Genomic DNA, 20,088 nt, shown 5'->3' on the forward strand with positions numbered 1-20,088 from the left:
CTCCTATGTTAAAAAGGATATAAAGGAATATTTAACAAAATCCCTGAAAGAAAACAGTTGTTACTTTATCTCATCTAAATCAAATTTTATAATGCGTATGTTTTTAAAGCTTTCCTTTAAAATGATTAATGGAGTTTAAAGTTAGAGATTTGACTAAATATGACTCAAACTCTTTACAATCAGAAGTATTAAGACAGCCAAAACCTGACACCCTAGACTTTTATAGTTAATAGACTATAATTACCTGATATCCATTCAGATCAGTACAGAATTTATTTTCACTGTTTATGTCAGATGAAATTCTCATTGCAAGCTCACGATTATATTCTCCTCTAATATCCACAATATTGGAAACTTCAACAGACTGGCCTTCCAAACCTACATAAAAAAAACACATTTAAAACCTCTCGATTTTAAAAAGTGATTGCCAGACATATAAGAATGACTGCACTCCCAGAACATAGTGACATACTTTTCCCTGCTAGTTTTAATTTTCTGTTGTATTTAACAGAATACTTGAAGCTGGTTTGGTTATGTACAACAGTACTTCTAATTCAGTACTCATGGAACAGATTTTGAAACCTTCATCTAAGTAGAACAGAAGCAATTAATGAGAATAGCCAAGGTGGGTTCCAGAAAATCAGTAAGAAAGAGAACATAACTATTAAGTGCTATCTTTAGCACTTAATACACTGGAGCAAGACTTAGTCGTTTACAGCTCTTTCTAACTTTTAAGTGGCTGTCACTATTCACAGGTAAGAATGAAGTTACCAGCTTCTTGGCAGCAGCTGTTCCACTAAGCCAGTCAGCTGTTTTAACAAAAATGGGGACAGTGAATTAAGTAGCTGCACAGAACCACAACCAGGACAAAAGTCTTTGCTGATGGGGAACAGACACATAATTATTAAAATAAGGATTAAGTAACTGAAATGCAGAGATGTTCAGTGAGATTTTTTTTCTACAGTGCTTCATACTGAAAATTGAATACCTTTAATAATAACCTGACCATTTCAAATAGTCTGAGACACAGTTTGGATTGGAATCATTCCTTCATTCAGCATAACCATGTCTACCCTTTCTGTAGTGTAATGGGACTAAAAATTGTGGACAGAATTCTGCCAAGCAGAAAAGATACGAAATACCTCTTTGCAGTGACATTACAGATTATGTTGTGCTCATTTGACAGATTGTAAACAGAAGATAGTAGAAAGTAAGGAACTGATTAACCAACTCAGCTCTTTAAAACTTCTCAGTATTTAAAAATCTTAGAATTATTTATTTTTTTTCCCCTCAACAGTTCCTTATCTGTCAACACGTAAGACCCAGAAGCACTGCATATTATTCTGGGTCCTGAACTGCAGAATCTATAGCAGAAACACAAAATACTTTTGAATAATATTCCTAGATTCTGAAGCATGTGGACAGAGGTTAGGACTTTTTTTTCCTTCTACACATACAGTTTTCAAATTATATTAACAGTTCTGTTTGAGAACATTCCGGAAGAGTTTCCTTAAGGTCTTTACTTTGCTGAAATCTGAACCAAACACTGAACTTCACGCAATGGAATGCTGTGAGAGACTGAACTGAAAAACTCAAACTCCACTATCCATTGTCTCAAAGACTGGTATGAGAAGCTGAGATGGGATTCCATTGTTCACTGTCAGAGAGATGGGTGGGAGGAGTTAAGACCCCAATAATGTCCATTACCTGAGAGAAGGGTGTGAGGAATCATAGAATCATAGAATAGTTAGGATTGGAAAGGACCTCAAGATCATCTAGTTCCAACCCCCCTGCCATGGGCAGGGACACCCCACACTAAACCATATCACCCAAGGCTTCATCCAACCTGGCCTTGAACACTGCCAGGGATGGAGCATTCACTACCTCCCTGGGCAACCCATTCCAGTACCTCACCACCCTCACAGTAAAGAATTTCTTCCTTAGATCCAGTCTAAACCTCTGCAGTTTAAGTTTCAACCTGTTACCCCTTGTCCTATCACTACAGTCACTAACGAACAGTCCCTCACCAGCATCCCTGTAGGCCCCCTTCAGATACTGGAAGGCTGCTAAGAGGTCTCCACGCAGCCTTCTCTTGTCCAGGCTGAACAGACCCAACTTTCTCAGTCTGTCTTCATATGGGAGGTGCTCCAGTCCCCTGATTATCCTTGTGGCCCTCCTCTGGACTTGTTCTAAAAGCACCATGTCCTTTTTATGTTGAGGACACCAGAACTGCACACAATACTCCAAGTGAGGTCTCACAAGAGCAGAGTAGAGGAGCAGGATCACCTCCTTTGACCTGCTGGTCACACGCCTCTTGATGCAGTCCAGGATATGGTTGGCTTTCTGGGCTGTGAGTGCACACTGCTGGCTCATGTTCATTTTCTCATTGACTAACACCCCCAAGTCCTTCTCTGCAGGACTACCATGAATTTCCTTTTTGCCCAACCTGTAGCTGTGTCTGGGATTGCTCCCACCCAGGTGGAGGACCTTGCACTTGGCATGGTTAAACTTCATGAAGTTGGCATCAACCCACCTCACAAGTGTGTCAAGGTCCCTCTGAATGGCATTTCTTCCCTCTAGCATATCAACTGAACCACACAGCTTGGTGTCATCGGCAAATTTTCTGAGGGCACACTCAATTCCATTGTCCATGTCAGCAACAAAAATATTAAACAAGACCGGTCCCAACACAGATTCCTGAGGGACACCACTTGTTACTGATCTCCAGCTGGACACTGAACCATTGACCACAACTCTTTGAGTGCGACCATCCAGCCAGGTCTTTATCCACCGAGTGGTCCACCTATCAAATTGATGACACTCCAATTTAGAGACAAGGATGTTCTGTGGGACAATGTCCAACGCTTTGCACAAGTCCAGGTAGATGACGTCAACTGCTCCACCCCTGTCCATCACTTCTGTAGCCCCGTCATAGAAGGCCACCAAATTGATCAGGCAGGATTTTCCCCTAGTGAAGCCATGCTGGCTGTCACCAAGCACCTTGCTCTTTATCATGTGCCCTAGCATGCCTTCCAAAAGAATCTGCTCCCAGATTTTGCCAGGCACACAGGTGAGACTGACTGGTCTGTAATTCCCTGCATCATCCATTTTCACCTTCTTGAAAATGGGGGTTGTATTTCCCTTTTTCCAGTCATCAGGAACTTCACCTGTCTGCCATGATTTTTCAAATATGATGGCCAGTGGCTTTGCAGCTTCATTTGCCAGCTCCTTCAGGACCCACGGATGGATTTCATCAGGTCCCATGGACTTGTGTATGTTCAGGTTCTTAAGATGGTCTCGAACCAGATCCTCTCCTACAGTGGGCCCAAGGTCTAGGTTTTCACAGTCCTGGCGTCCACCTTCCAAGACTCGGGTGGTGCGGTCAGAGCCTTTGCCAGTGAAGACCGTGGCAAAGAAGCCATTCAGAACCTCAGCCTTCTCCAAGTCCTGTGTAGTCAGTTCTCCTGAAAGTTTCTGGAGGGGGCCTACATTGTCCTTAGTCTGTTTCTAAGCCGCTACATACCTATAAAAGCCCTTCCTATTATCTTTAACATCCCTTGCCAAGTTTAGCTCCAATTGAGCCTTAGCTTTCCTAACTTGGTCCCTAACTACCCTGACAACATCCCTGTATTCATCCCAGGCCACCTGTCCTTGTTTCCAACCTTTTATAAGCCTCTTTTTTCCTGTGAATTTTTCTCAGCAGCTCCTTATCCATCCAAGGAGGTCTCCTGGCCTTCCTGCTGCACTTCCTTCTAGTCGGGATGCAACACTCCTGAGCTTGTAGCAGGTGATCCTTGAATATTAACCAAGAGTCTTGGGCCCCGTTGCCCTCTAGGGCTATATCCCACGGAACCTTGCTAAGCAGGTTCCTGAAGAGCCCAAAGTCTGCTCTCTTGAAGTCCAGGGCAGTGAGCTTACTGCACGCTCTTCTCACTGTCCTGAGGACCTCAAATTTGACCATCTCATGATCACTGCATCCAAGACTTCCCTGGAGGGTCACATTTCCAACGAGCCCTTCACTGTTGGTGAGCATGAGGTCAAGCAAGGCACGCTCCTTTATTGCTTGCGGAAGGAAGTTGCCTTCCACACAATCGAGAAACCTCCTGGATTGCTTGTGCCGGGCCGTACCATTGCACCAACAGATGTCAGGGTGGTTGAAGTCCCCCATGAGAACATGTGAGCGTGAAGCTTTTCTTATTTGTCTGTAGAGTTCTTCATCCACACATTCCTCTTGATCAGGCGGTCTGTAACATATCCCCACAGTAATGTGTCTCATCACCGATTTCCCCTTAACCCTGACCCACAAACTTTCTGTTAACTGATCACTTGTCCCCAGAGACAGTTCCATGCTCTCCAGCCTATCCCTAACATAAAGGGCAAGTCCCCCTCCCCTCCTACTAGAACTGAAATGGGACTCCAGCGTCCATTACCTGAGGGTGAGGGAGCTGAGATAAGACTCTTCTGTCCATTATCTCAAGGAGTGGTGTGAGCAATTGCTGTCCATTATCCCAAGAATTGCTACAGACGTGTGATGTTGCAGAGCTGGCTGCAAGGCCAATGAAACTGGTCCACCAGGAACATGCAGTACGTGACATTAAGAACAGAGGTACCCCCCCTAACTCATAATAAATGGGGGAAAAGGTAATCACCATGAAAGACACCCTCCATGGGGACACCACCTCCAATGACTACTATGGACCCTTGGGGCCACTCTCCTGTGATGGAGACTACAGATCCTGGAGGACTCTCACCACTGAGGATGACTACTGTGGACCAAGGGACACCACTGGATCCACAGTGATGACTATGTCTCTCTGTACCCCAAATGCTTGCTTCATTTCTATCTTTTTTGTGATCTGTCCTATTCCTATCTCTTGTTTATCCTGATTTCCTTTTTATAATAATTATCTTTGTGTAATAAAGACAACAGGTTGGAAGTTGGAACTAGATGATCTTGAGGTCCTTTCCAATCCTAACTATTCTATGATTCTATGATTCTATAATAAACAAACTGATGGATTATGGTACTTGGCCTTGTTTGGGTCTTAATTTCATTCTTTGGATCACAAATGAAATAGGTCTGACACTCGGATTTTCTCCAGTTGGATGCTGACAAATACCGAAAATGTCTGCTTGCTTCAGTTTTTATATTATTATTTAGTATGTAAAATGCAGTCAGAGTTGTGATTTTGTCACCTAATTGTGTTTAAAATCTGTCAACTGCAGCAGTGTCAGCAATTTTTAAAATGTTCATTTACCAATGGCTATTATAACACAGTGCTAAATGAAAAACATTCAATTCAGGTAAATATTTCTATTTTTCCTTATCTGGAAAACATGCATCTATCTGTTTCACTTCTGATGCTTTTAGTCATAGATTTTTTAACTATTTTAAAGTAGCACTATTAAAGCACAAATACATTGATCAAGGATATAATATTTTAGTCCATAATTTTAAAATGACCGAACCATGACTTACTTTCAGCTCTCTTTTCTACTACATAATTTAAAATAAAATTTCCATTAGGAAGATAATAAAACATACAAAGCTTCTGACAAAAATATTAACAGTCATTCTGATATCAAGATCAAGATGCCAATAGAAGCAGAAAAAGTTAAGCATCACTCACTGGTAAATTACTGTACAGAGCTGGCAAGCCAGAGTATTTTCTGCCCAAAATCAATAGGATTCTAAAGCCAAAACTGCAAAAGCAGTGTTTTATCACAGCTGCTGAAGAAGCTGTAACACAAGTACTGTCCAACAGCTGGATTAGGCACACAATCAAGCTTTCCACTCTCTGGCAAGCACGTAGGCTACAATAGGATTATCACAACTTTATTTAAAAACAAAATATATGTGTACACATACACATATGTATTTCTCTCCACTTGCTTTGTTACTGTACATATTTAGCAGAACTCCTTTTAATTGAAGTAATACTATATAAATAACTTCCATTACAAATCCCAGGAAATATACCTCAACAAAACAATGATGTAAAATAATCAGTTTTTAAGCTTTGAAGAAGGCCATTTCATAGAAAGAAATTAAAATAAAAACATACCATAAAAGTAAATAAATATGTAAATAATTGCATAATTTTTCTGTGTAAAAGCTGAGAGCATTGTACAGAACTTCACCATGATGACTGAATAGGTAATGGTTTAAGTACTGAAACAGTATGATATACTAAAAATTATCTAAAAAAGGGATTATAAAAACCCTAGATAGTGCACTAAAAATGAAAGTTAAGCTTTCATTTAGGAACTGGCAAGCAGGTGATTTCCACTGACAACTCATTTTCTGTGAACTGTGAAATGGAAGTATTTCTGGCATGCACTTTACTAATTAAAACAAACACACACAAACAAAAAACACACAACAAAAAAACTAAAACCAAAACCAACCAACCTCACCCAAACAAAGAAAGAGACTTTTCAGGCTTTTTACTCCCCATCACTACAGTAAACATCCTCTTTATGCAAGTTTCCTCATAGGAAAGTAACTTTCTTTTCACATTTTGGCAACCTGGTGCATATTGACCTCAAGGTATTTTTTATTTTTATTTAAGTGCATTCTACATACTAGTCACATAAAAAAAAATTTTGCATATAGATGTATTTCCTCATGATTTTCAACAAGAAATTGCTATGCAACATCTTGATTTGTATTCGTAAGGAACGTGATCTACAGTTTGATTTAGAACTATTGCATCAGGCGAGCTAGCAATTTAACTCTGATCAGTATACGGCATATAAGTAAACATGGAAACTACAAACTTCAAAACATGCACTTCTAAAAAAACCCAAAAAACCACCCATGAGTTCTGTGGCTACAAAGTAGGTATCGCTGGCAATGCTACATTTAAAACCCAAAAGGAACAAGGAAAAGAGCAAGGGAGACTTTCAAAATACTTATAGCTGAATTATTTGTCTTTGAGGGTATTTAGAAAAATAATTAGATATGATAAATAAGATTTTTAAAAACACACAATTTTGACACTAAAGTTAATGGCAATATAAAGCTTGCTTAAGTATTGAAAATACCAAGCCAATGTTTCTGTATTCAGAAAACTTTCATCCAAACAGATGAACAACTGAAAATGCATGTCTCCTACTTCAATTACAAAACAATACCCTTCAGCATTTATGACAATTTTCAGGAAAACTACTTCATATAATTGCACCATGATTTCCTCCCTCTTTTTCATTCTTCACTGGCCCATTTAATCACCAAATTTGGAAGGGTGCAGTTTCAAAAGTTACTGTTCTGTAATATTCTTGGAAATAAGTTGTTGAACAGTATAGAAAGAAAAAAATGCAAGTCTTATTGAAGGTAAAGCAAGAAAAACAAAGACAAAGTTACGTTAATTTGAGTTCATAAGTCAGTATGCCGGTGTTTAGTGCTGACTCTGTCACAAGATCTTCCAAGCAGATAAGGAACATAAACAAGAAGCTTAGATAACTAAAGCATGCCTACAGTTGTGGAGTAAACCAAGCTTCACTATTAATGTCCTTAAGAAATAAACTTTACATGCTTTGTGATTTCCAAGAAGATATTGTTCTACCTCCATCAGTAAGTTTGAAGCTATAAAAGAAACTATGTTTCTACCTCATCTGAGATATTTCTAATTTTTTCTTGCCATTTTCATAATTTACAGCTACCTACAGCACTCAGATCACCCAGTAAAGTTCAGGACTCCCTTGCAGGTAAAAGCCAAGACTGCAAGGATGAAAAATAACTACTGAGACAGACAAAATATTACAGTTCTTACCTTGGACTTTATACAGTCGCATGGTATGTGTCACATGGTTGAAAAAACATACAACTTCTGAGAAAATCCTTCCATGAGCAACTCTTATGATAGGTGGGTCTGTAAAAATGTAAGGCTAGAAAAAGAAAAAAAGAAAGTTAGAATAATTATGTTGAAAGCTTTGCATACAAGTAGTGCCAATAAATGAAATTACTTAAAAATACAACCTGAAATTCAGCAACTTGTCTGCAGAGCCTCACTTTTCCTTTAGTTAAAATTAGGATAACCCTCATTACATATCTCACTGATATTTTATGAGGATTAATAGATACAAGGCCTACAGACAAACAAAGCATTAATATTTGCGAACATCTGGGTTGCTCTTTCTTGCTAGGAAAATCATACTTGCTAACCAGTAATCAAATACTGTAGTTTCGTATTCTGTGGCAGGTGGTTTAATTGTGGGTTTAGTTTGCTCACAGTCTACCTCATCACTGGTGCACACTGCATGAGGAAAGGTTCCTCTATCCTGTCTTGTGGATCAGTTTGCATATCCTTTTCAGCGTAAAAGAGAAAGCTTTTTCTTCATCAAAAGCAGCTACATTTGCTGTGGGAGCCCCCCAGAATGCAAGGCAGTGCTGGAAAACATCAAGCGACCTCAAAAGGAATATTGACTTCTTACTAATGTCTCTCAAAGACTAGCAGAATTTCTACCTATCCATAGCCAAACCAAAGAAATATAGACTATTATTTTCCCATGTAGTTACAGTATTTTGTGACTGCCATATAAGCAAACAATAACTTTTTTTTGAAACAGCTGATCCCAAATGGAACTACATACACTATATAGAAATACAAGGATATCTACAAACGTAAAAATGGGTTAAATATTAAGTGTGTACAGAGCCAAATCTGAAAATACAGAAAATACAACACATGCTATTACTACTGTAGGGCAACAACAATGAATAAGGACTTCACTGAAAACAACCCCCAACAAAATACTCAAAAAACAAGTCACTTGGAATGATATAAGCAGAAAGCTTTCAGAGGGTGGCTGTCTTCCTCCTGCATGTACTAATATTGAAGCAGGACAGAGCATGCTCTTTGTTCATCAGCAAGAAAATCAAGTATCAAATGTATCTTGAGGAAGAGAGTAAACAAAGACAACACACACACACACACAAACAAAAGTCAAAGAAGAACAAGTACAGGTCCATATCATCATATCTTCTTCTTCAACAATGTAACTGTATGTATATTCATGGAGAAGTTTTCAAGAAATATTATGCAAAAAAGAAACTGAAAGTGACTTTCAAAGACTCTAAGTTTGCTTTTCTACTCACATATTTACTCCTACAGCTTCAGACAGAACCCTGTTAAATAAAAGTTGCCCAAGATCCAAGAGGGAACTCTGCTGCTATCAACTACAGGAATACTTTGCACAGGAGCTTGTGTTGTTAACACAACAATTGTTAACACTTTGGTAAGATGGGTTGTTTCAGGAAGAGAGGGATTTTCTACTGATGATCTTACAGCTTTGGTAAGATGGGTTGTTTCAGGAAGAGAGGGATTTTCTACTGATGATCTTACAGCAATGTTTTATCCAGTTAATTTCACTGGAACTATCCAGGACCAAACCAGCAAAATGGAGAGATGCTGGATGAGTGACAAAGGAATGCAAAATGCTGTAAGGCTATTAAAAAAAAAAAGAAAAGAAAAAAAAAAGAAAAATGTTACCTGGATTACAGTTTTATAACATGAACAACAAATAATAATGAAGGAACCCCATTCCATCAAAGTTATTAGTATAAAACATAATGGTGACATTGATAACAACTACCAAAATACATTGTTCTCATAAAAGTAGACAGCAGAAGTGAGATACATTTAACAGCTCTCAGATTCTGCGATATTCCCACAAAAGCTAAGTTCACACACCAGAGTCTCCAAGCTGCTCATGTTGGCAGATCTGCTCCCCAGCTGAAGATAGGTGGGAATGATATGGAAAGATGAGGTGACAGAAAAAGAATTATGTGTCATTTTGCAGATACTGTCTGAAACTATTTTTTTTAAATCATAATTTGTGATTCCTGTGGCACATGCATTGAAAGAAATAAACCAGTTTGCAAGCCTCTAATTCAGACACAGTATGGGGAAAAGATACAACTAAGGAAGGAAGTTACAAATGCACAGCCTACCAATGCTTTTGGGAGTTGGAAAATTCTTGCTGATACAGAGGAGATATTTGAGTTCTCGAGGATGCCTGTTGCTTCCTGACTGCTGGGCAAGCAGAAAAATTGAAGGAAAGAAAAAGGTACTGAGAGAACAGGGAAGCCTCTTAATTCATATTTAGTGCCTAGGAAAGAACTAATCCTAGAAGGTGATTTCTTGATAGTCATCTGGAGACAGACTTTCTTCAGAAACCGTAACGAGACAGCTGACTGGGTTTGCCACACTGAAAACATTTCAGTGAATCAGGATTTTAAGCAAAAAAACCCCATCCTTTATGTATTGAATAAGCATGTATTCTAGCATCATTGTTAAAGATCCTTGGTCAGATGTACAAAGGCCTGCAAAACGATCCCAGTCCGGGACCTGAAATACAGAAATACTTTTGATGCAAAAGTGATTAAGATGCAGAAATAGGCTTCTTACTACTCAGACACAAACCGCTTTCCCTTTTCAGTGAAAGGAACAATGATAGAGCTATTTGAAAAACTCAGTGGATAAATGCCATGGCCTGAATTCAGTATTTACTCTGACTTTGAGTGGGAGCCTGGACTAAATGACCTCCCAGCAGGACAGATTCCATGATTAATCAGACTTTAAATTAGAAATAAAAATATTTGGGTCTTATATCCAGTGGTAGTCTTAAGAGCCCACTTCCTAAATGATTAAAATTAAGTTACTTCAAGATCTGTCTGTTCCCTTCACCTCCCCTGGAATGAGTTCCATTGCATGAGATTCAGCAGCTTGCTGTGGCAGGTTCTGTTGAGCCTGGAAAGCAGTATTTTCAGAAACAGAACAAGAACACAGAACAATGGGTCAAAGGGTCCAGAAATTGTTTTTCAGTACCATATTCAAGAGAAATATGGAAACCTTACCTTGAAGGAAGTGCAGGGGGAGAGTGAAGCTATAAATTTTAAGGGAATACTTGGAGCAAAATAATATCCCATAGCTCCCTAGGATATCTTAAAGTACTTGACCTCAAATTGGGTGCCAAAGTGTCATGGGACACAGGATAACTGGAGAAATGCCTTCACTTGAAGGTCTGCTGGCACAGAAACTGTCTTGGAATGTTACAGCCCAAAGGCATAAAGCACAGGCCATAACCCTTTCCCCTTGTGGTCAAGTGAAGCACTACTAATCATCTTAGTATAGCCTGGAAATTTCTGGCAGTGCAGCATACTCTGTTGGCATAGAAGTCAAATAAACTATGCTCAGAGGAAAGTTTTCTACCACAGACTGAATGCTTTTGATATGCCTGAGGTTTTTGTGGGGAAAAAAAAAACAACAAAACAAACAAAAAAAACCCCAAACAAAACAAAAAACTAACCCAAAAACCCTACAGACAAAACCTTCAAGTTGCTTCTGAATAAGAGATAAGCCTTCATTTGGTAGCATTAGAGATTAGACCAAGCAGGAGGAGTGGCTGGGTCTCTATGAGTTCTCAAGAATTGTGTTGTAAGAATTATGTGGCCAGAAAGAAACAGCTGTAATTTTGATATTTTTGTCTTCAAAAGCAACATCACCAATATGTGAGCAGATTTTCAAATGACAAATGTGGTGCTTAAGGAAAATATGCAGCACAAAGAAGGGAACAGACACTTCCAAGGCAGATGATTCTTCAGTATTGTGAGCACCCTCCAGGTAATGGTGCCTGCATACTTGTGTTTCTCTCTATCAGGCATGCAAAACCAGAGAAAACATTAAAAGTAAGAATACTGTGCTTGAATGATGATCTTCTGCCCCTTCATGAGAGAAGACATGAAGGTGGATGCAGAGGGATACTCGGAATGGAGATTCTCTTTTGGACAGTGGAGCATCTAAATCTCACAAAAATGCGGAGAGGTATCACCATCTTTTCATTTAGTTTGAAGGCCAAAAGCTGAGATAAACTCAGGTATGTGTTCCTTGTCAAGGAACAGAGGCAATAGGTAATCCTAGCAGATTAAAAAAGGGACTGTTGTGAAAAAAGTTCCTTGAAGCTAGTAGCAGCAGCTTTAGCTATGCAAGTCAGAGATCATCATCAGTAAAGGAAGTCCAACCACGGAGACAAAGTGTGAAGAGACAAAAAGGGAAAAAAGCTCTAGCTCTAGAGATCCTGCAGGATAAAAATGAAAAAAAAAATCTCTTTAATAGTCTGTTAATACATAAGTACTTACAGCAACTAGTACATACATGTGTGCATAGACACAGCTGTCTGAGAAAGAATCACAAACCTCAAAATATGTGCCTCTAGGAGACATTGCTAGAGAAAAGGATATTATTCTGTTCACTTCCAGGCTCATTTACATATATAACAACAACAAAATAGAGTTATTACCCTTTCTTATTTCCTGAAGTGGCAGATATCCTAGTTCGCCTCCTGCAAACTTAAGCTTTCCTGGGAGAAATTGGGCAAAAAAATATACTGCAAACTAGCTAGTTTCTTAAATTTGTTCACTATTTCATCACTTGCTTTCTGATATATCACCCTTCCAGTTCCACAAGTGGTACAGTACAGTCCACATGGTAATTAGGTTAGTGTAAGAACACAGTCACATCTGAAATTTCTAACTTGAAAACTAACCGAACTATGCTGTTGCCCTCCAGTAATTATGCACCTAAAAATACTGATAACCCTAGACAACCAAATTGGAACAGTTGCTTACAACTCTATCTTCACATTTATTGTATCTTAATTACTGTAGCAAAATACATTTGCTGATATTCGCTAAATAAGTGCTACACTGTGAACTGCAACCTCCTAATTCACAAATTAAAGAAATCTTAAGAATCAGAAAAGTGAAGAAATGCAGAAATGAATCAAGTATGTCCTATACATTTTCTCCAGAGGAAGTGAAAGAATATACTTTATTGATAGTGAACGGTCACATCTCACTGGATTTCTTGCAGGTGCAGCATCTTATTTTATTTTTTTTGTGAATCATAAACATTCTGTACATTTTCAAATTAATGTTCACTTTTTACCCAAATCTAGAATTATAAAATATTAAGTTCTGTCAATCATTTCAATAACTGATGTCATTATTAGCTCTTCCAATCTTTATGAATGCATGAACTTACTCCAAGATTAGAACCTCTCTTCAAATGGAAGATTTACCTTGGCATCTCCATCTGGTAAGAAGAGATAAGCTCCACTTTTATCCCGGTTACTTGTAGTTCCATACCAAGCAAACTCCACCTTCATTTGATGATTTTTACCATCTTCTTTAGTACTTATTTTCTAAGGATAGAGAATCATGTTTGAAATAGATGACATATTTAGGATTCTCCATATAGAACCAAAAGTTCTTTAGAAAGTAAGACATATGTTTTGAAATATAATACAACACACCTCCAGTAATCCAGACATTTCAGAAAACCACAGTTTCATATAAGTGTTTTCCAAGATGATATTATCCACAGAATTCTCCATCTCTTTTATTTTGAAAAGTCTGTCCGGCTTCTGCTGCCTGCTCTTCCTTGTATATATATTATAGTCTGCTAAAACTGCTTCTGAACTCTGAACCTCCAAAAGCTGGTAAACTCCAAGCCCTAGTGGTGGTAGGTGTGCCACAAAAGAGATCTGTTGGGAGCAAATAAGAAGGCATTATTAAAAATATCAAAGTGACAACTTTTTATACTGTATTTATGCTCAGCATAACTCCTTTTGCTTTGGTAATTTTAGGATGGCTGAATTTTTCCCATATTACATAAATGAATATGAAATTATAAAGTGACATTCTAAATGAACAGCTGAAGTACGTTAATAAAAATTAGCAAACAAAAATGTCTGCATTGCTAATTTCCTCTAGCATCAAGACCACTGCTGTATTAATGCAATAATGATTTTGAAGCTCTTTTAAAAAGAATGTTAGCTGTGATGTGCAGTTCTAATCTTATTTGCTGTGCATTGAAGATGCATGTATGGTGCATCAAGCGCACACAGATCCAACTTTGGGTTAGAATAGACCTCAAAAGATCATCTAGTCCAACCCCTCTGCCACTGGCACATATATGATTTATATTCTTTGAAGGAACTAGTTTCTCTCTGCTATAAGGCAAAATTCAAAATTGTTTAAATTATAAGTTGTATTTAAAAATCCACAATATTAAATAGCAAAATATAAGGCAACCGTCTCAATTTTAGTCTTTGGTTATTTAAGAGCTATAATTGCACAGAAGGAACAGTTATATAAAAGGTAAATCTTCAAAACAATCTGCTTAAAATTTGAGGTACAGATATGTAATTTTGTTTCTTCTTCAGGCAACTGTGTTTATTTACTGTACTGGTTTTGGCTAAGAGTTACATTTATCCATAGTAACTCATATGGTGATGTTTTAATATCAACGTGTTAGCTATCACTGAGCACTGCTTATGAAGCATCAAGGCCTTTTCTGCTCCTCAACCCATCCAAACCAGTGAGCACACTCAGTGTACACAAGAAGCTGGAAAAGTACACAGGCAGGACAGTTGACTCAAGGGCTATCCCATACCATACAAAGCTGGGGGAAGGGAAGGAACAGAGGGGGATGTTTGAAGTGATGGTGTTTGTCTCCCCAAATAACTGTTAGACATGATGAAGCCCTGCTTTCCTGGAGATGGCCGAACTCCTGCCTGATCACTGGAAGGGATGAATGAATTTTTTGCTTTGCTTGTGTGTGTGTCTTTATCTGTTGAATTGTCTTTACCTCAAAGCACACATTTTCTCATTGTTACCTTTCAATTCTCTCCTCTATCTCACTGGGGGTAGTGAATGAGCAGCTGTGTGCGGCTGAGCTGCTGGTCAGGTTTAAACCACAATAATTATCCCTTTGTAAGATAACTGAGAGACACTTACTGGATTATCTTTTGCAGGAATATTATCCTGAAACAAGTACAACTTGTCTCCCAGGTCAAAACCAATCAGACTTGAGAATGCAAGCCCGAAAGTAATACAGCAGTATTACAGTAATAAAGTACTATACATCACTAAGAATTTAAAGTACAGTTTCTGATGTGTGATCAATGAGAACAATCTTCTATAATGATGGAGGATTCAAAAATTCTTAAAACTTTGTTTAAAACCAAAACCAAGAAAAGCTGTCTGTCTAGCGTGAGCAGAGGAGTAATTGAGATTGCTATTCCAGTCTCTGCATCTGGATGACAAAATGAAAAAAAAAAACCCAAACCAACCCCAAAAAGAAACCCAAACCACTAAACCAAACACCAAAAAACGCAGATATAACTGCTTAAGCCATTGCACTTAGAAAACCTTTCCGCTCGAGTGCTTCAGCACATACAGACTGTGTATAGCTGTGCATAGACTACCACTTGAAGGAAAAAGCTTAATCAAATTAGGGGAAAACCATACACATCCAACATTTTCTCCTTAAATAGCTAAAACTGATCCTTTAAATGTTAAGTTATTAAGCTTCTGTGATGTGTGACAGAAACATTAACACTAAGTATGTATGTTTATGTTGAATGGCATTATCTGCAGAAGACAGAATTGCTAATATCTGAAATATGCTTCCCATTTTCTTCGGTTGTGAAACTATAGTGTCAAAAAAAAACAACTTTAATGCTTTTTACTTGAAGTTGCATACCTGATATGCTTCATGTGATACTGTAGTTGCTCCATTCCAAACTGCACTAATCTGGACAGTAACAGGTTTTCCCAAAGGAGATAATAATTTAACTCTGGGTGAATTCACACTGACTGAAACTACTGAAAATCGCTCCTGTTCCATAGGATTATATATCAAAAGGTATCTGCAAAAACATATTTGACAAATTATCTTTTGGCAAACAAGTTTCCTCCTTCAGGTTTAATATTTATTCCCATAAATTTTACATACAGAGCATTAAAACAAGGTTAGAACAACAAGTACATACCACAACAAATAAATATGCAAAACATAACCAGGAAACAATGGATATTTAACATTAATTCTTGAGAGATCTTTTCTTAATGCTATTATTTTTCCAAGCAATTTTGAAAATACCTTATGCTAAAAATACATGTATTTCATATTTTAACTACTAAAGAATTGCTACAAACAAATGCAAGCACAATCAAGATATTTAAGGGCATTCTGAATTTACTTTTTAGGCTGAACTACTAAACTTTTATCCACAGCTGTCTTCCCTTTAATGTAAGAGAAATACTTAAGTAATGGACAATACCTGTTGTATATACATAGGATCAAAGAATGGTTTGGATTAGAATGGACCTTAAAAGACCACCTAGTTCTAACCCCTCTGCCATGGGCACATATATGTTACTTATTCTTTAAAGGGACCAGTTTCTCTCTGCTATAAGTCAAAATTCAAAATTATTTATATTATAAATTTACCAAAATTCCCTATGGAAAGTTTCTGCATGTACACTGAAATATTTTTATTAGGTACATACAGAAAAACTAATTTTTATATAATCTGTGTTCTTCCCTTGGAACACAGATCATGTTACTAACCAAAAGAATTACTCCTGAAAACAAATAGAGCAATGTTATTAGCCAAGAGGTTTCACTTGGTTTGGGCATTTTTGTTGTTACATTTGTTTTGGTTTTTTTTAGGTTTGTTATTTTGTTTTATTTTGTTTTTAATTACAGGTTTCTGTATTGTAAGGTACAGAAAAATAAAATTATTCTAAAACATTTGTCCCTTATGCATCCATATAACACTATCATTGTACTTCTTGTCTCTTCATCAACAAGCTCAAAGAATGCACTATTTACACCTGTTCCCTCATGGCTGCCTCTGTCCATTTCACCTTTCAAAAAGAATTGTCCTTAACATTGAAAAACATTCCTGCCAAGATTTCTAATAAATTTTTAGATACACAGCTGAACTAGTATTCTGTCTTCAACTTCCTTGACCCTTCCCATGGTGAAACAGTTTACTCCTTCATGAAATCTTATCTTTCATCAGTTTCCATGATACCCATTTCTTCCTTACAAAATCATACCTTTGGAATTTTTCCTAAGTAGAGTCTCTTCATTCTCTGCTCCGTTTTTCTACACAGATTCCTCAGGGGTTTGTCAGTGGTTTTCTTTCTTTTTCTCTCACATCTTAACCTTGTAAATTAAACTATCACCTTCACAGACCAAACCACTTCACTTATAATCATCTCCTTCCACCCAAACTAAAGAACCCATACTGTCACTCAGGTCTTTCACTTACACATCACCTGAAGTTGAACCTCTTTCCATAATCTCAAATTCTGACTGTTAGCCTTCCAGGTTCCTTACTCATGCACTCAAATGCTTGATGCTAGCCTTGCAATACAGTACAATCAAGGTCCTGCTAACAAGTTATTTGCCTAGCTAAGCCTTTTAATCTTTTCTCTTTTCCAATACAGCTCTAAACTGATTGAGGGCAGCCATTCTCTACATGCATGCCAGAGGAGAGTGAGATCTCTGTGGTATATAATGTCTGGCAGGCAGTGGACAAAATTGCTGCTATGATACTTTAGAAATAATGAAAACACAACATTTCAGGGCTGACAGGCAGTAGCAAACTGCTTAGTTAATAAGAGAAGTACAAATATAACTCCTCCTTACTGTAAAAGAGGTGACTTACACAATTTTAGTGTAAAGCCAGAGACTAAGTTAATCCACCACTAAACTGTAAAGGCAATACAGAAACCTAAGGAAAAAATTTTCTTTCTCTCCATACTGCTGAAAAATGTCACCTAATCTCTTTCCATTGCATCCTTTGATTTCTTTGCAACAATAATTTTAACAAATGCAGTTTTACTCTATGAACACTCAGAATCCTTATGAATACTAACCAGGCTACAGTTTAGCCCTTACATTTTCACTGGCTCCCTTTTTTTCTGCATCAAACTGAGGCTGTTCATCTTCAATTTTATAATTCACTGCTACCCTTTTACCTCACAATCAGTAGGAAGGGTCAATTCCAACTTCTCATTAGTTAAATAAACTAAAAACAGAGGCTGTATTAGCTTTTCCTATAAAGATCCTTTAGATTACGTTCATACATAGGATGTGCTACATATAAAAGTTAAATTTTCCTTTTAACACCTTAGAAAAAGATTCCTGTGTTGAAGGACTGTTTAGTCATGACTTATGTGCATAACAACTATTTTCTTTGCATATCTGCACATCTGTGATCAGTTTCCTCTAGCACAACAAAAATCACTTTGGGATGCTCTCTTTTTTGCTTCGTTTTATGTTGAAGACTCCTAGATTACAAGACAACACAACAGTAGACCATATTCTTGGTCACCTTTCGGCATCTTTAAGAACCTGTGCAAGACTCTGTAACAGCCTCCCCTGGACTTGGGTAGGTCATTTTACATTTCTGCTTAATTGAAAAGACCTTCTTTGTGGACAGAATTTTAACTTTGTTAATGTATTTTCTTATAGCAGTTATGAAATCAAAACCAAACTAAACCAACATTGGTCCCACTCCAGACCCCTTAAAAAGTAGGAAGACAAAACACAAGTAAATTAGTGAAATACTCTAAGAACTCCTCATATATTGTGTAAGAACTGTGCCAGAAACAATACAGATCTAAAAGATGATCCAACACCAAAGCTAAAAATAAATTGTCATTCTCATTCATGAACAGAACATTACAAAAATCTTTAATTTATTGTTTCTGTACAGCAGAATTCCTCAATTCTTATGCCTCCAACTAAAATGCTGGCTAATGCATACAATCTGTTTCCAATAATGTTATACATCCTCCTTATATTTAAATTATCTGCCAAATAAATATGACTAAAAATATTTCCAGAAACATTGTTCACCTTCCCACTGATACAAGCATGTTTCACAACTTTAGTCACATGACAAACTTACCCATGACAAAAGACTTTAGCAAGTGCCATATCATCACTATATTTCACAAGACTTTTTTTTTTTTTAATAGTCAATAAAACTGTTGTGGTATTCAGGTACATATGTTTTATACTTCTCGAGTCAAGGTATTTTAAGTGCATTATAGGTATGTAAAGTAATAATGCAGTCAGATGAATCTAGTAATGACAGGGCAGATTTTTCGCAGGAAATCCTGAATTATAGGAATTTTGCCTAGGTTGCAGCATCTTGCTCTCAAATTTTAATGTAGCAGGACTGAAGTACTTATACTCAAGATATAATGCTGGTGCTTATACAAAAGCACTGACTAATGTAATTAAATCACATCACTTCTGAAGTACTATTCAACTCCCACCCTTAAACACATTAACTATTTTAAATTCTGTATGAAACACAAAACCTACATTTCACTTAAGCTGTATCATTACAGTGAATGATATCCACAAATGCAGAGTACAACTGCTTAATGTGTTGTGGCTACATTACACAGAAAAGCAACTTGACAGTACTTAAAGCTTTTCTATTCCAGATTTTAAGGCAAAACCATAAATATTATTGTCTTTCAGAAGCAGTAATCAAATTTCCTTTCATTATTCAGATCACTGGTCTTTGGCAACCGCACCAAGAGAACTACGAAAACTCACATCTTTTGTCCAAATAAATGGCAAGGAGTTCTCATGCTTCCAGGTAAAACTCAGATGAACAGTTACCTTAAGTATTTTACTTCAGAAATCCTATTATGGCCAAGTCTCAGCTGTCATTTCTGTCATTCATTAAAGAGATCAAACAATTCTGAAACTGTTTTAATATAAAATGTATTGAAACAAAAGGAAATAATATAACTACAGATAAACCACCACATCCAACTTACTCACAGAGACCACATATTCCACCTGTGCATTGGGAGCAGGAGTAAACTGCTCTCAGCCCCACAAAGAAATGAAAAACATGTGCAGATTTGAGCTCTTGCATCTCTGATGTGCAAATTATTTGCGATTTCAGAAAAGCAAATCCTGACACCAGTTTTTCAGACACTCTTAGAAAGATACACCTTGAATTTTTTCACCCCATACTTTTCTGGGTCTTTGAAACCTCAAACAAGTATCTTTTATTCATACAAGTGTAATTTTCCCTATATAACCTACCCTATGCTACTAATAAACCCTTCTGTTAAACACTCACCTCCAAGCATCAAAGAGTGCTTTAACTAGTCTGTCCTGTAGTTAAGATTTAGCTTTCTGTGAAGCATTTTCAGCCAGAGCCGAAAAAAGCTCCCCTCCCCCATTCTCACTG

General features: G+C 37.4%; 1 protein-coding gene across 1 annotated transcript in view; it reads right to left on the minus strand.

Annotated features, from left to right (window-relative positions):
• MAN2A1 (mannosidase alpha class 2A member 1) overlaps positions 1–20,088 on the minus strand; it is a 116,929-nt gene that overhangs the window by 29,761 nt on the left and 67,080 nt on the right. The window contains exons 13-17 of the mRNA XM_005141196.2: positions 15,552–15,717; positions 13,318–13,548; positions 13,084–13,206; positions 7,776–7,890; positions 245–378 (exon numbers count right to left, since the gene is read on the minus strand). Coding sequence (XP_005141253.1) covers positions 245–378; positions 7,776–7,890; positions 13,084–13,206; positions 13,318–13,548; positions 15,552–15,717 — 769 coding nt within the window. The remainder of the gene's footprint in view (positions 1–244; positions 379–7,775; positions 7,891–13,083; positions 13,207–13,317; positions 13,549–15,551; positions 15,718–20,088) is intronic.

The sequence above is a fragment of the Melopsittacus undulatus genome, chromosome Z (assembly GCF_012275295.1).
Source record: "Melopsittacus undulatus isolate bMelUnd1 chromosome Z, bMelUnd1.mat.Z, whole genome shotgun sequence".
NCBI classification, from domain to species: domain Eukaryota; kingdom Metazoa; phylum Chordata; class Aves; order Psittaciformes; family Psittaculidae; genus Melopsittacus; species Melopsittacus undulatus.